The following is a 13,007-nucleotide window of genomic DNA, read 5'->3' as shown; positions in this document are numbered from 1 at the left end:
AAGAATAATTATCCCTGAAAAGATATTTAAGACTCTCCCAGTGGCATAAATGATTATTAGTAATGGTTTGTAAATTTTTTTAAAGGCAAACTGGCCAGAAAATGGACTTCAACTGGCAGAGGTATTTTTTACAGCAGAAAAACCACACGAGCTGGGATTGGTGTCTTCCTGGCACTGGATTTCCCTGGTATGACATGGCAAACAACTTTTTGATAATAAAACATTCAACTCCTGTTCAAGAATTTGTCTACATGTACTAGAAATATATCCACTTTTGAAATTGTCTGTTTTTATTCTTTCATTTTCTTTGGATAGGTACTTTTAAAATCCACTAAAAGGGAAATTTCCTTTCTTTTCTTCTTGATATTTCTGTTATAACGTCTACCTATCTTAATGTATTCTTTCCCTATTGAACTGACCAAAAGGGAAATAATACAGAAACAGATTCCTAAGTAGCGTGCTTCAGACTTTCTGCATTAGCAGCATTTCACATTGCTTTAAAGAACAAAATTCAATAATGCATCAGGATTAATTTTCAAAGGCTATATCATGCAGGTTTACATCTTTACTTAAACTGATAAACTACTCCTGGTTCTGAATGCATCCCATAGACATTTTAGCAACCACGATGGCTTAAGTACCAATGAATATTTGAAAAGATCAAATTGAAAAAACCTGGGACTTTCTGACTATCTGAAAGAAATAGCATTGCTAGGAAGAGAACTAGGATCGGGAATATTGATGTTATAATTTATGTTAATTTGAAGTTAATGAACTGAATTTATTGTTTGGCTTCTAAATTTCTTAAGTTCATTTCTCTTTCCCTTCAGATTTCTAGAAACTAGAAAGCATTCGTTATATATATTTTTAAGTACATTCTTGTATTTTAAAAATTTGTTAGTGTGCCATAATTTAGTTTATACACATGAGACATCTCAGTATAATCCCAGTTCTGAAGTATTAAGTACTTAAGTAGCAGAGGTATGACCTTACTTATGGTTAAAATGTACATTATGAAATTACATTTATTCCTTAAATTTCTGGAGCCTCAAAATAATAATTTCTTCCTACTTTTCAATATAGCAGATTCTTATTAATTATAAGTACTTAATTATAGATTATACACTATTAAAAATAAAATGGGAATTTTTATATGTTTCAAGTAGGGTGTATATATAATCCATATGTATTGTATATTGTTCACTCTAAAGTATTTTTTTGCAGAAGAGCATTTTCCTTTTGCTGTATAAAACACTACTTTGTCTTTTCCCTGTTAATTGCCTTTTATCAATATTGAAAATTTTGATTTTTATATATAACCTTAGAAAATGTAGCTTTATGTCTGGTCATGATTAATACGGACAGACATTGAGGGTCATCTAAATGGTTTTGCACAGTTAAGTATCTTGGGGTTCCAAAAGCCTATTACACTAGTAATAATAGTTTTCTATGGGTTTTTTTTTTTTTTAAGAAAGAAAATTTCCTTTAGATGGTCTGTTGGATTCTCATCTGCTAGTTTGTACTAGTTAATTTTAGTTAAAGTTCTATAATATTTAAAGGCATGGGTTGCTGGTTTCCTCTTCAGTATGTAATCATGGCCATAAGTATGTAATCATGGCCGTAGAAGTAATTCTGACCTTTTCGTGCATTTCCTCCTCACGGTGTTATTTCCTGTCCTTGATAACTGTAACGCTTCTGTTTCAGAAGGATTTTGAAAACACGGAGGAGGTCTGTCAGTTAAGGACTTTGGTAAAGAACTTGCGAGAGCTGATCACACTGCACAGGAAATACAACTGCAAATTGGCCCTCTCCGACTTTGAGAAGGTAGAAGTCTGTGTTTGTCAGGATTCTTTTCTGTCGCAGCCAGCGTGGGCAGAGTTTGCATTTATGCTCTTCGTTTTGGGGCATTCAGGAGAATACAACCACCATTGTGTTCCGGATGTTCGATAAAGTGTTGGCCCCGGAACTCATCCCTTCCGTGCTGGAGAAGTTTGTAAGAGTCTACATGAGGGAGCATGACTTGCAAGAGGAGGAGCTCCTCCTTCTGTACATAGAGGTAATTTCTTTACAGCGGGTCTTTTCTCTTGGACCTACACGGTGTGTGATTGTGTTAAACATTCGATGCAATGTCTTAACTCCTGCGAGTTAAACGTGTGATGCTTTCTGGTTAGAATTTGTGAGCTCATCCGTTTCGGTTAAGAATGTTGGTTATTTCCGCTGTTGATTGATTGGTAACCTCGAGCCAAATGGTGATGTTGTGGTTTTCTACAAATAGCTTTTGTGAGATAATAGGAGTGTGAGCTCAATAAATATTTGCAATTATTTTTTGTAAACATTAATAAGGTGCAATAATTTTCTTTATAATAGAGTCCTCGAGAATGTTTGCGTCGTAAGTTTTCTGTACCACGTAAAACCGAAGGCCGAGATTTGGGCCGTTTTGCATTTTTTTGATCATTGTTCATCATTCATGGCTCAGCAGAACTTTTTGGTTTTTTACACATCCATAAAAGCTATTGATATCTGTGTGTGTGTTTTACTTTTTGTTTTTCTGTTTTATTGAGTGTTAGGTTTAAAGTATATATGCGCTTATCCCTCGTTAGGACTTATTGAAGAGGTGTAGCTCCAAGTCCACGTCCCTCTTTGAAACGGCGTGGGAGGCAAAAGCCATGGCGGTCATAGGCTGTCTCTGTGACACAGATGTGAGTACGGAGGGCCACGCAGACATTCTTTTCCAGCGTTGCCTCTTTTTTTTTTTTTGCTTTGATTTCTTTAATTCCGTAGTTGTCAGACTTCCATTCAGCTTGATTTCTGACGGTCCCGAGAGATGGTTGTTCTGCAGTTTAGTGCTGTATTTCTGATGTGACTGGGAGGAGGCGAGCCGTGTCTGCCTGCGCCACCATCTCCACCACAAGTCTCAGCATTGCTGCCTCTTCAAACTTTTTTTCTGATCACAAAAGCAATAGACGTTTGTTAAGGAGAATTTGTGTGGTGTGAAAAAGGAATTAAAAACAATTTAAAACCACCCACAATTCTATTCTCTTTAATTATGAAAATTAAAAGTGAAAGCTTTCTTACCCCCAGCCCCAGAAGAACCCCCATAGACAGTTGGATGCATATATTTCTAGACTTTCCTATGTTTTTAAAAACATAGAGACACTTTAAAAATACGTTATAATATGTCTTTATTTTGACTTTCACTTTTATTAGGCACTGTCATAAAATATAAAGAAAACGTCATGGAAAATATTTTTAAACTTAGGCTGTAGAAAGAAACAGTTATCAGACTTAACGTTCAGCAGAGAACATACTTCCCTAAATTTTTCTAAGTGCTACAGTTGCCCGTTATGTCTGAGAATTGGAAGGAGGGCGTGCTTTCGTCGTCAGAGGGGCAGGGATTCTCCAGCCCCCGCTGCAGCTGTGAGGCCTCGGCCGTGGGCCAGGCAGTGCCGCGCGGTGGCATGAAGGTAACGCGAGGGCCGCTCGCTGTCCCGTGTGTCCCCCCGCAGCTCATCTTCGACGCCGTGCTGAAGATCATGTACGCGGCCGTGGTGCCCTGGAGCGCGGCGGTGGAGCAGCTAGTGAAGCAGCACCTGGGAATGGGCCACCCCAAGTAAGGCTCCGGCCCGCCGGGGCGCCCCTCGCGACTGGGGAAAGCTCGGGGGTGTCGGGTTCGCAGTCATTGCTGGTTTTCTGTCCTTTCCCGTGTCCCTTGGTATTTCCTAAGAAAAGTGAATGCCTGTTAATCATGATAAATTTGCTTGTAGAGTCAAGTTGTTAGAGGAGAGTTACAAACTGATGGAGATGAAAAAGCTCCTCCGAGGCTACGGGATAAGGGAGGTGAGCCTCTTGAACAAGGAGATCATGGTGAGTACCGGGAAGAGTCTCGCAGTCCCGTTCCCAAGACAGCGTGGGAAATTTCATGAGAATTTCATATTCTTAGAGGCAATAGGGCTAGAGGCTCTACTACTTTCCTTCTGTTAAACAGAATTTTAATGGGATGCTTAATTGTTTATTAGAGTAGAGGGGACAGCAAACGGTAAATTAAGAAACTAAAGAAGTCTATCAAATCTTCACATCGTACCCCTTAAATAAATGCCGTGTTTATTTGCCTATTAATCCTCCAGTAAAGCTGGAGGGAAAAGGAGCTGAGCAGGAGTGTTGTAAAATCAGAGTGTAAGTTATTTGTAATGTTCTGATACAGCTTAGCTTTTTGGCTGCCTTATTTAATGTAATGAATACTCTGCCTTATGAACAAGTGATTTCTAGGTTCTCTTTGAGATTTTATAACAAAGAAATGTATGTGTTGTCCCTGTTTCAGAGGGTGGTCAGATACATTCTCAAACAAGATGTCCCGTCTTCTCTGGAAGACGCTTTGAAGGTGTCCCGGGCATATATGTTGTCTGATGATGAAATCTACAGCCTCCGGGTTATCGACCTGATAGATAGACATCAGGTGTGAAAGCTTCATATTGTCCTTTCTTTCCTATGGTTTCTTTGTTCGTGAAATCGTTAAAACCCGAAACAATCAGATTGTCCAGGTAGATTAGCACAAGATAAAGTTATACCAAGGTAAAAACATTGGATGTGAGATTGTAGCTTTTTTAGAAGAATTCTGTGACTAGCTAATGCATTTTCTTACCCTCTGATACTTAACGAAACTCAGATTCATGTTTTACGTTTTCTGTGGTACCCTTTGATTCCAGAATAGGATATGGACTTTTTTTTGGTATTCTTAAGTGTCTTTTTTCCTATAATTCTATAACCATAGAATTACAAAGTACAAATATTGGTATTTTAATTTAATTTCTTTGCTGTCATCAATAGAATTTTCATATTTTTATCTTACTGTAATCTCGTTTTCAAAATACCTTTTTATCCTTCAATAGAAAAGAGAGAGTCCACACTGTTCTTTTTTTTTTTTAAATAGCTGAGGATACTAATATGAATATTCCCACCCTTGCCCTCAAGTACACACTGGTCTTCGCACACGCGAACCAGCTCTTTTTCCTTCCTTCCAACGCTATTCCCAGGGTGAGGACTGTGTCCTTTTGTTGAGGTCCCTGCCTCCTGCTGACGCGATGAAGACCGCAGAGAGAGTTGCCACGTGGGCGCGACTGGCCTTACAAGAAGAGCCAGAGAATTCTAAGGAGGTAAGATTTCCACTAAGTAGAATGTAGATAAATTCAGTTTTTATAGAGAGCGAGCAAGGGGCTAGAAAAGATAGGCTTGCCAGTGTGAGTCACTGCGCTCCTCGCCGCCAGAGCAGCCTAATGCAAAGACCTCTGTGTCAGTGTGCCGTGCAGAGAACACCCGGTGTGGCTGCTGTGGAACGGAGGCGTGAGCCCACACCGAGCGAGCGAGGATCTGCAGATTAGAGGATTCACTGAGGTCTTTGTCGTACGGGAGGAGTTTCCCATGATGCCTTGCAGTACAGACAACATTCTGCATTGCATGGGGCATAGTCATTACTGTCCGATAGTGATGTCAGCCACAGAAACAGTGTAAATCTACATTTTCCTGGGGGGCTGAAAGTTAGAAACAGTTTCAAGAGAGCCCGTGCACTTCACAGAGAAAAGGAACCAAATATGTAGGTTTTTGAACCTTAAGAGATAAATATCTCCCAACCTGTCTCAGCAGTCCACTTCAGTAATTCTTTTACTTTTAGGGAAATGAGCTTTTGTGTGTGTGTGTGTGTGTTTTAACCTAATGTTTATTATGGTCATTATTATCATGCAGTGGGCATTAAGGTAAATATTTCAAATGAATTGTCCACTTTCTCTTAAGTGTGATGTACGTTCTTACTGATTAAGTTCAGAAACTAAAGTTTTTAGATAAATGCCTTGCCCAAGTTTATGAGGAAGTGGCAGAGCCCAGCTCCCACTCTGGCCCCAATGTCTGGGTTCTGAAGCCCCAACCTGCTCCGCCTGCCGTGGGAAAGGGCGTCTGTGTGGGCCTGGCCAGGACACCCAAGGTGTCCTTTCCTTAGGGCTTCTGTTTGGGTTTTCTTCTCTTTTTTAAAACTAGTTTTTAGTCCCGAAGATCCTGATTGACTTCAGTTCTCGAGGATAAACAAGCTAGAAGTTCTTTCCAACTTCTCCAGAGAGCTTTTCTAAATGTTTTTCCAAATAAGAAACAAAAACTGTGGAAAAACCAAACACGCAAACAAAAACCCAAGGGCCTGTAGGCACAAGGTGCGCAGTCTGTGGTGTTTCTCAGTCCTGTATCCAAGGGTTCCTACTGGGGACTTTCATGCTTAGATTGTATATGATTCAAGTTTGACCCGCTTCTTGGTTCCCCACGTCCCAGTCACACGGACCTCTCAGTTCAGTTTTCATCGTTTTCAGATATTTATTAAGTGTGTGTACTGCCAAAGTGGCGAATGAGGAAGTAGATTTCACCACAGTGTTTCTTTTTAGGACGAGGCCTGGAGGACGTCTGTGGTGAAGACGACAGTGGACATCCTTAAAATCCTGTGCGACCTTCAGAAAGGTGGTGTCCCCCTGTGTCCCCTCACCGTGGTTTGTTCCCAAGTCTGTCCTTTTCAGAAGGGAGCATCAGCGACCACTGTCATCCTTGCTCACAGTTTCTGTGGCTCTGGTGGCTTTTGTTGATCCCAGCCATCTTTCTTCATGGAAGTCCTTCCTTGCCTCGTTCCTTTGATCGGTGGCGTAGGAATAGGTGTGTCTAAGACCAACGTACCGTTTGTACGTACGCTTCAGCAAGCTGCTTCACGCCAGCCCAGGTGTCTTTGGCGCCTTGCACTTATTATTCATATTTCTCCTTATCATTTGGTTATAATCGGGAAAAAGTCCATTTAACTTTGAACTTCAATAAATGATGAACAAAGTCTCTTGGGAAGAAAAAAAGGCACTACAGTTTATTTCAGAAAAATTGCCCGTTCTCTTATGACCCATGAACTTCTCCTTTTGTCCCTTCCCAAAGCATGATTGGATTTCTTTTTGTATTTAAACTGTCTGAGCATCTCAGCAGAGCTGCTGAAGGCTGGAGATAGGAAAACCAAAGCTGATTAAAATGGTAGCTTTTATAAATTCTGATAACAGGGGAATTTGGATGTTTGCTATAACTGAAGATTTTCATTACAGACAATCTGCAGAAGAAGGATGAGTGGGAAGAAGTCTTGAATCTCTTTAAAACTGTTGCTAGCTTACAGGTAAAGATGTTAAGTTACATTGGACAGGATTATTTTACTCATCAGTACATTTGACATAGACCTATGGTCAGCCCCTCCTTGAAGTTTTCCACACTGGCCCTCAAGACTTTAGATCTATTCCCTTCCCTTCTCTTTCTCTCTCTCATTAAAAACAATTTATTGAGATGTGATTCACATGCCATACATTTCATCCATTTGAAGTATCTAATTCAATCGTTCGGGAGTATATTGCATCTTTTTTTTTTAAATTGTGGCAAAATACACACAACATAGAAGTTGCCATTTTTGCCATTTTTCCGCACACAGTTCGGTGGTGGTTACATTTAGTGTCGCCCGGCCATCACCACCACTGCACAGCCGGCCATCTACTGCTACTCTCCTGAGCACAAGCTCTGCCCCTTGACCCAAAACGCCTCCCGTCCTCTTCCCACATTTCCCGGTAACCCTCTGATCCACTTTTTGTCTCTGTGAATTTAATATTCTCTGTATTTCCTGCAAACGGAATCATATCGGATTTGCCCCTTTGTACCTGGCTTTCAAGGTTTATCCATGTTGTAGCGTGTATAGAACTCCATTCCTTTTCCTGGCCGAATAATATTCCACCGTATGGAGAGCCGAGATTTTGTTTATTTATCTGTTGATGGACATTTGGAAAACCTTGGCTTGTTTCCACCCCTTGGCTCTGGTGAACAGTGCTGCGCGGAACCCAGGGTACAGGCACTGCAGAGGGATTGCTGAGTCCTGCGGTCGTTCCGTACTGGGTTTTAAGGAACTGCTTGCTCTCTCTTTTCTCATTGTATTCTAGTTTGTACTTTAAAAAAGCTTTGATTTAAGTTATCTTTATAGCTTGCTTACTTACTTAACCCCGAGGGCCCCGGACAGTAGCCGACAGCCGCCCTCACTTACTCAGCACTTGCCCTGTGCCAGGCATGGCGCGAGCTGTCCATTGTCGCGGGAGCTTCCCGCGGGCGGTGCTGACGATCCACGTCGCACCCGACGGGGCTGGGGCCCCACGGCGCCCGAAACGCTGCCCAGGGCCGTGGGTTGTCTACAGACGCGGGACCAAAAGATTACTCTCTGCTCCTTCCTAACGTGTGACATATTTTTCTCCATAGTTTTATTCCAGACAGTTTGATTTTCTTAATTAATTTGTTAACTTTGAATTTATTAACTGCCCTAAGATTTGAGATTTGAAAGTAATTTTATTTTGGCTCAAGGGCCTTCTGAGGGTAAAAGATTTTGTAAATAGAAGGACAGAGTCAAGAGATGTGTTAAAATTCCGTAGCTTTGAAGATCTCTCTGTGAAAACTTAAAACTAACACTGGAAGACTGAACTCTCAACTCTCCTCTTCTTACGGTTTATATATTTTTAAAGATTTTATTTATTTACTTTTTAGAGAGAGGGGAAGGGAGGGAGAAAGAGGGAGAGAAACATCACTGTTAAGTTGCCTCTCGCATGCCCCCACCTGGGGACCTGGCCCACAACCCAGGCCTGTGCCCTGACTGGGACTCGAACTGACGACCTTTTGGTTCTCAGGCAGTTGTTCTATCCACTGAGTCACACCAGCCAGGGCCTCTCAGCTCTTCTTTCAAAGTGTATAAGATGAAATGATTTATTTATTAGTTGGACCAGTATTTCTCAAAGTACAGCTCATGGAATCCTCCAGGTCCCTGAGACCCTTTCAGGGGGCTATGAGATTAAAATATTGATGGCAATGATAAGAAATTATTTGGGTTTTTCTGTCCATAGGCTTCATGATGCGGCACCATCATCACTCTGAATGCAGATGGGATAAACATTTTAATGGCCCCTTTTGGTTTAAAAATTTCTCAGTTTAATTTCTAGTATGGTAAATATTGATAGATATCCCCCAAACAAACGGACTTTTGAGTCCTCGATGTTTTCCAGTGTGTCAAGGGCGCTGCGCCAGGACGCTGGAGACCGGCCGTGTCAGACGGTAGTGATCTCTCTAAAGAGCCGGGGCCGGGTGGGCGGCGTCAGCCCAAGTCAGCCCCTCCTGTTCTCAAGTTTAAGACACTGTAAAGCAGTGGTTTTGATCTAGACGGTCGTGTGTATTTGTCGTGCTGCTGTGTATTAAAAATTTACGGCACCAGATCTAGTGGGCAGAGGCCAGGGACGCTGCGACACGTGCTGCCGTACATGAGGCACCCCCGATCCCCGGCCCCCCAACAGCGAATTCTCCCGCAAGATTGAGGAGCCCTGCCGGACCGCGTGGCACCGAAGTGAGAGGCCCGCCGCGCTCCCACCAGCGCTCGGCGCCCGGCCCCGGGCTTCTGCGGGGTCGTTGGAGGCCTGGGGCCCGCGGCCAACGGGAGTTCTGCCGGGAAAGAGCGAAGCGGGGTTCTTCCAGCCGCTAGGGGAGACTCGCCCGCGTTTTAGCGCTCCACCCCTCCGGCCTTCTGTTCGGGCCCCTGACCCACGCAGCTCCGGCCCAGTGTCCTTAGTGCCGAGACAGCCCGCGGTGAAGTGGCGCCTTCCCATTTTCTAAACTTTTATAACAGGTTACTTTCGTAACCCGAACTGGGAAGTCTTTAACTTTCTGGTTTTTGACTGCAGTTGACACTCGGTATCGCGCTGGTTGCCGGCGCACAGCGGCGCGCTTAGACCCTCGCGTGAAGCCTTAAACCCTTACCAGGCGCAGGGGCGGTGGGGGGGGGGGGTTGTTTGAGACGTCCGTGGGTTTCCACAGCGGACGAACTAAACAGACCCGGGGCTCTGTCTCGCCTTTCTTGCAACAGGAGGACTTCGAGGTCTTTCTTCCGTTCGGAGATTACAGCAGCCGGTCCCTGGTGGCGGAGCTGCGGGAACGGTACATCGGAGCGCAAGCGGCCGCGCAGGCGGAGCGCAAGCCCGGGAGCCGCGCGGGGCGGGCGGAGCCGAGCCCGGGCGCCGAGTCCAGGCGGCACCGGCAGGCGCGGGCCCTGCGGGTGTCCGAGCAGGAGCTGGAGGCCGAGCTGGCCTGGAGGGCGCTCAGCGACGGGAGCGTGGGGGCGGCGCTGAGAAAATGCAGGTGCGCGCGCGCTCCGCCCCCCACAGCCCGCGGGAGGGGCCCGTGCCTTGGCTACTCCTAGGGGGTAAGGGGGGGGCAGGGCCCCCTGCAGTTTCGCCCGGTGACTCGGTGTCTCGCCCTGAGAGCCTGTTGGCACAGAAGACAACCGACTGATGCCATGTAGTTGGGTATCCTAAGCCCCGGGTGACGGTCGCTTTGCGCTCCACCCCCTAATGGTGTCCCAAAGAAGTTGGAAAGTGAAGCAAACTATATACCACGAAGGCATTTTAGAAGTTGTTGGTTGGTTATATATTAATCTAAGAAAGGCAAATGCGTTTGCTCTCGATACAAGTATTCTTTTTGCGTACATTTTTTTAAAGGATTTTATTTATTTCTAGAGAGAGGGGAAGGGAAGGAGAGAAACATGTGAGAGATAATAGATCAGTTTCCTCTCACATGCCTCCAACTGGGGACCTGGCCCACAACCCAGGCACGTGCCCTGACTGGGAATCGAACTGGCGACCTTTTGGTTTGCAGGCCGGCGCTCACTCCACTGAGCCACGCCCGCCTGGGCTCAGTACAAGTGTTCTAACTTATGACACTTCCTTTTTTCCAAAGAGACTTGTTTGAATATCACTGCAACCCCGACACCGGGAAATGGCTGTTCCTGGCCTGTCAGAAGGTTTGTCAGATGTTGGCGAGTGACGTTCCGATGACAGCGCCTGTGGGGCTCCATCTCCCTTCTGAGATACACACTCTCGCGTGCCAGGCTGCCACCATCTGCAGTCCAGGTGACAGGATTTGTAATACGCGTGGTTTGATGTTGTCTGGTTCATGTGGTACCTGCCTCCCAAAGGCTGTCCCTTTACAGCCGGGCGTTGCAGTTAATGAGAGGAGAGGTGGTATCTCCACCTTACACAGGGACCGTTATAATCCATTTTTGGTGGGGATTGTTGTTTTAATATAATTCCGAATATTAATGATATCATTTCTGCGCACTGACGATACCCACTTTTATAGGATTGTGAAGTTCCTTGCCTCCCCCTCCCTCAGTCTTACTTCCCAGCCACACTCTAGAAAACAGCCCACCTGCGTTACTTGGGCCTCCGTGGAAGCCTGTCCTTCCACTTTGTGGCCTTCCTTAGAATTCTGGATGGTAATTGCTGGAAGATCATTTTCGGTATTCTAAACACATGCGATATTAATTTGGTGATTTTTCTCCGTCTTCTTCCAGATTTCTTACTGGATGCTTTAGAACTGTGTAAATATACTTGGACGGCCGTTGAGCTTTCCAGACAGTGCCAAATGGATGACGGTGGAATTCTAATGAAAGTAAATCGCTCTTGAATTTCTTTTCCTTAAGCAAAAGCCCTGCTAGCGCATTCTGTCTGCATCACTCTTAAATCACATGCATAGTTTACACAAACACTGGCTGTATCTCTTGCATTTTCTTAGCCTACACTAATGGGCATGAGACCATGCCTCTCTTCTAGCCACATTTATTGGCTTTAGTTTGCACCGTGTTATGAAACATCGGGCGTCCAACAAGGCATCTCTGGATGTTGTCCCTATCCTAGGGCGACAATTTAGTTTAAAATGGCAGCCTTATGAGCCATCGACCAGAAGACACAGGCTGCATAGGTATAGTCGACCATCAAAACTGCGTTCAGCTTGAGCATCTCTGATGCTGGGCTCTGCACGGGGAAGGCAGCTTTGTGTGTTTTGGAGTCTGCTTATCGGTGCCCTTGCCGTGTGATTTGGCCTCCAGACCTCCTTTGGAACTCACAGAGACCCCTATGAAGAGTGGTCGTACAGCGACTTCTTCAGCGAGGACGGGATCGTCCTGGAGTCACAGATGGTGCTGCCTGTCGTTTATGAGCTGATTTCGTCCCTCATCCCTGCAGCCGGTAACGCTCCTTCATGCCATTAGTTTCTGTGTGTTTCCGCTTTGTTTACACAAGTTCATACTGTAGAGGTTTGGAGCTAGAACTACGCACAGTAATACAGGTGAACCTCCTGGGCATCATGCTGAGCAAAAGAAGCTGGACTCGTAAGAATCCGTGCGCCCTGGCTGCTGTGGCTCAGTGGATTGAGTGTCGGCCTGTGAGCCAAGAGTCGCTGGTTCGATTCCCAGTCAGGGCACAGGCCTGGGTTGCGGGCCAGGTCCCCGATTGGGGAGTGCATGAGAGGTAACCAGAGACTGATGTTTCTCTCCCTCACTTTCTCCTTTCCCCTCTGTCTAAAAATAAAATAAACAAATGAATAAATTATTTAAAAATATATATCTATGTGATGTAAACGTGTGCTCTATGAAAGACTGTTTTGTTTAGTGTATTTATTCTTTTTTTGTAGAAAGCAAGAGACATCCCCTGGACTCTGCCAGTTTACCGTACTGCTCCATTAGTGAAGGTACTTGACCTCAGAAATGTATGCTGTTGTATTGTGATTTTGTAAACATACCGTATACAAATTCCTTGAAATCCTGAATATAAATCTGACTTAATGTTCTTAACGTAGTTAGTTATTACCGTTACGCTGTTATTCTTCCAAAGGGTCAGAAAACTGTCATTAGGCTTTCTAGCCTTGACGATTTTGAATCTGTTCATAAATTTTGGTCTTCCAAGTGGAGAAATGGTTTCCTCAGCTAATGATGAAAGCATCTCAGAATAAGCAAGTTATAATTAAAATGTTTCATTATGCAGCGAACTTAGAGATTTCCCGGCTGACAGCAGGCCTCGTGTTAACTCTCTCTGATTTACTAACTTTGAGAGCATTACCCTCATCGAAGAAGCGTGCTGTCCCGGAAAACAATTTCAAAACGTTTA

The 13,007-nt window shown here is 44.4% G+C and overlaps 1 protein-coding gene across 1 annotated transcript in view; it reads left to right on the top strand.

The window, feature by feature from the left end:
• Window positions 1-13,007, top strand: part of KNTC1 (kinetochore associated 1) — a 51,474-nt gene that overhangs the window by 17,562 nt on the left and 20,905 nt on the right. The window contains exons 24-38 of the mRNA XM_090290782.1: window positions 86-187; window positions 1,705-1,824; window positions 1,913-2,056; window positions 2,601-2,699; window positions 3,507-3,610; window positions 3,765-3,864; window positions 4,319-4,453; window positions 5,031-5,150; window positions 6,417-6,489; window positions 7,104-7,171; window positions 9,932-10,203; window positions 10,801-10,973; window positions 11,417-11,514; window positions 11,951-12,089; window positions 12,535-12,591. Of these exons, the coding sequence (XP_090146908.1) occupies window positions 86-187; window positions 1,705-1,824; window positions 1,913-2,056; window positions 2,601-2,699; window positions 3,507-3,610; window positions 3,765-3,864; window positions 4,319-4,453; window positions 5,031-5,150; window positions 6,417-6,489; window positions 7,104-7,171; window positions 9,932-10,203; window positions 10,801-10,973; window positions 11,417-11,514; window positions 11,951-12,089; window positions 12,535-12,591 (1,804 nt within the window). The remainder of the gene's footprint in view (window positions 1-85; window positions 188-1,704; window positions 1,825-1,912; window positions 2,057-2,600; window positions 2,700-3,506; window positions 3,611-3,764; window positions 3,865-4,318; window positions 4,454-5,030; window positions 5,151-6,416; window positions 6,490-7,103; window positions 7,172-9,931; window positions 10,204-10,800; window positions 10,974-11,416; window positions 11,515-11,950; window positions 12,090-12,534; window positions 12,592-13,007) is intronic.

Source organism: Furipterus horrens, unplaced genomic scaffold (genome assembly GCF_987537825.1).
Source record: "Furipterus horrens unplaced genomic scaffold, mFurHor1.1.pri manual_scaffold_11, whole genome shotgun sequence".
Taxonomy (NCBI): domain Eukaryota; kingdom Metazoa; phylum Chordata; class Mammalia; order Chiroptera; family Furipteridae; genus Furipterus; species Furipterus horrens.
This window is presented reverse-complemented; position numbering and strand designations above follow the sequence as displayed.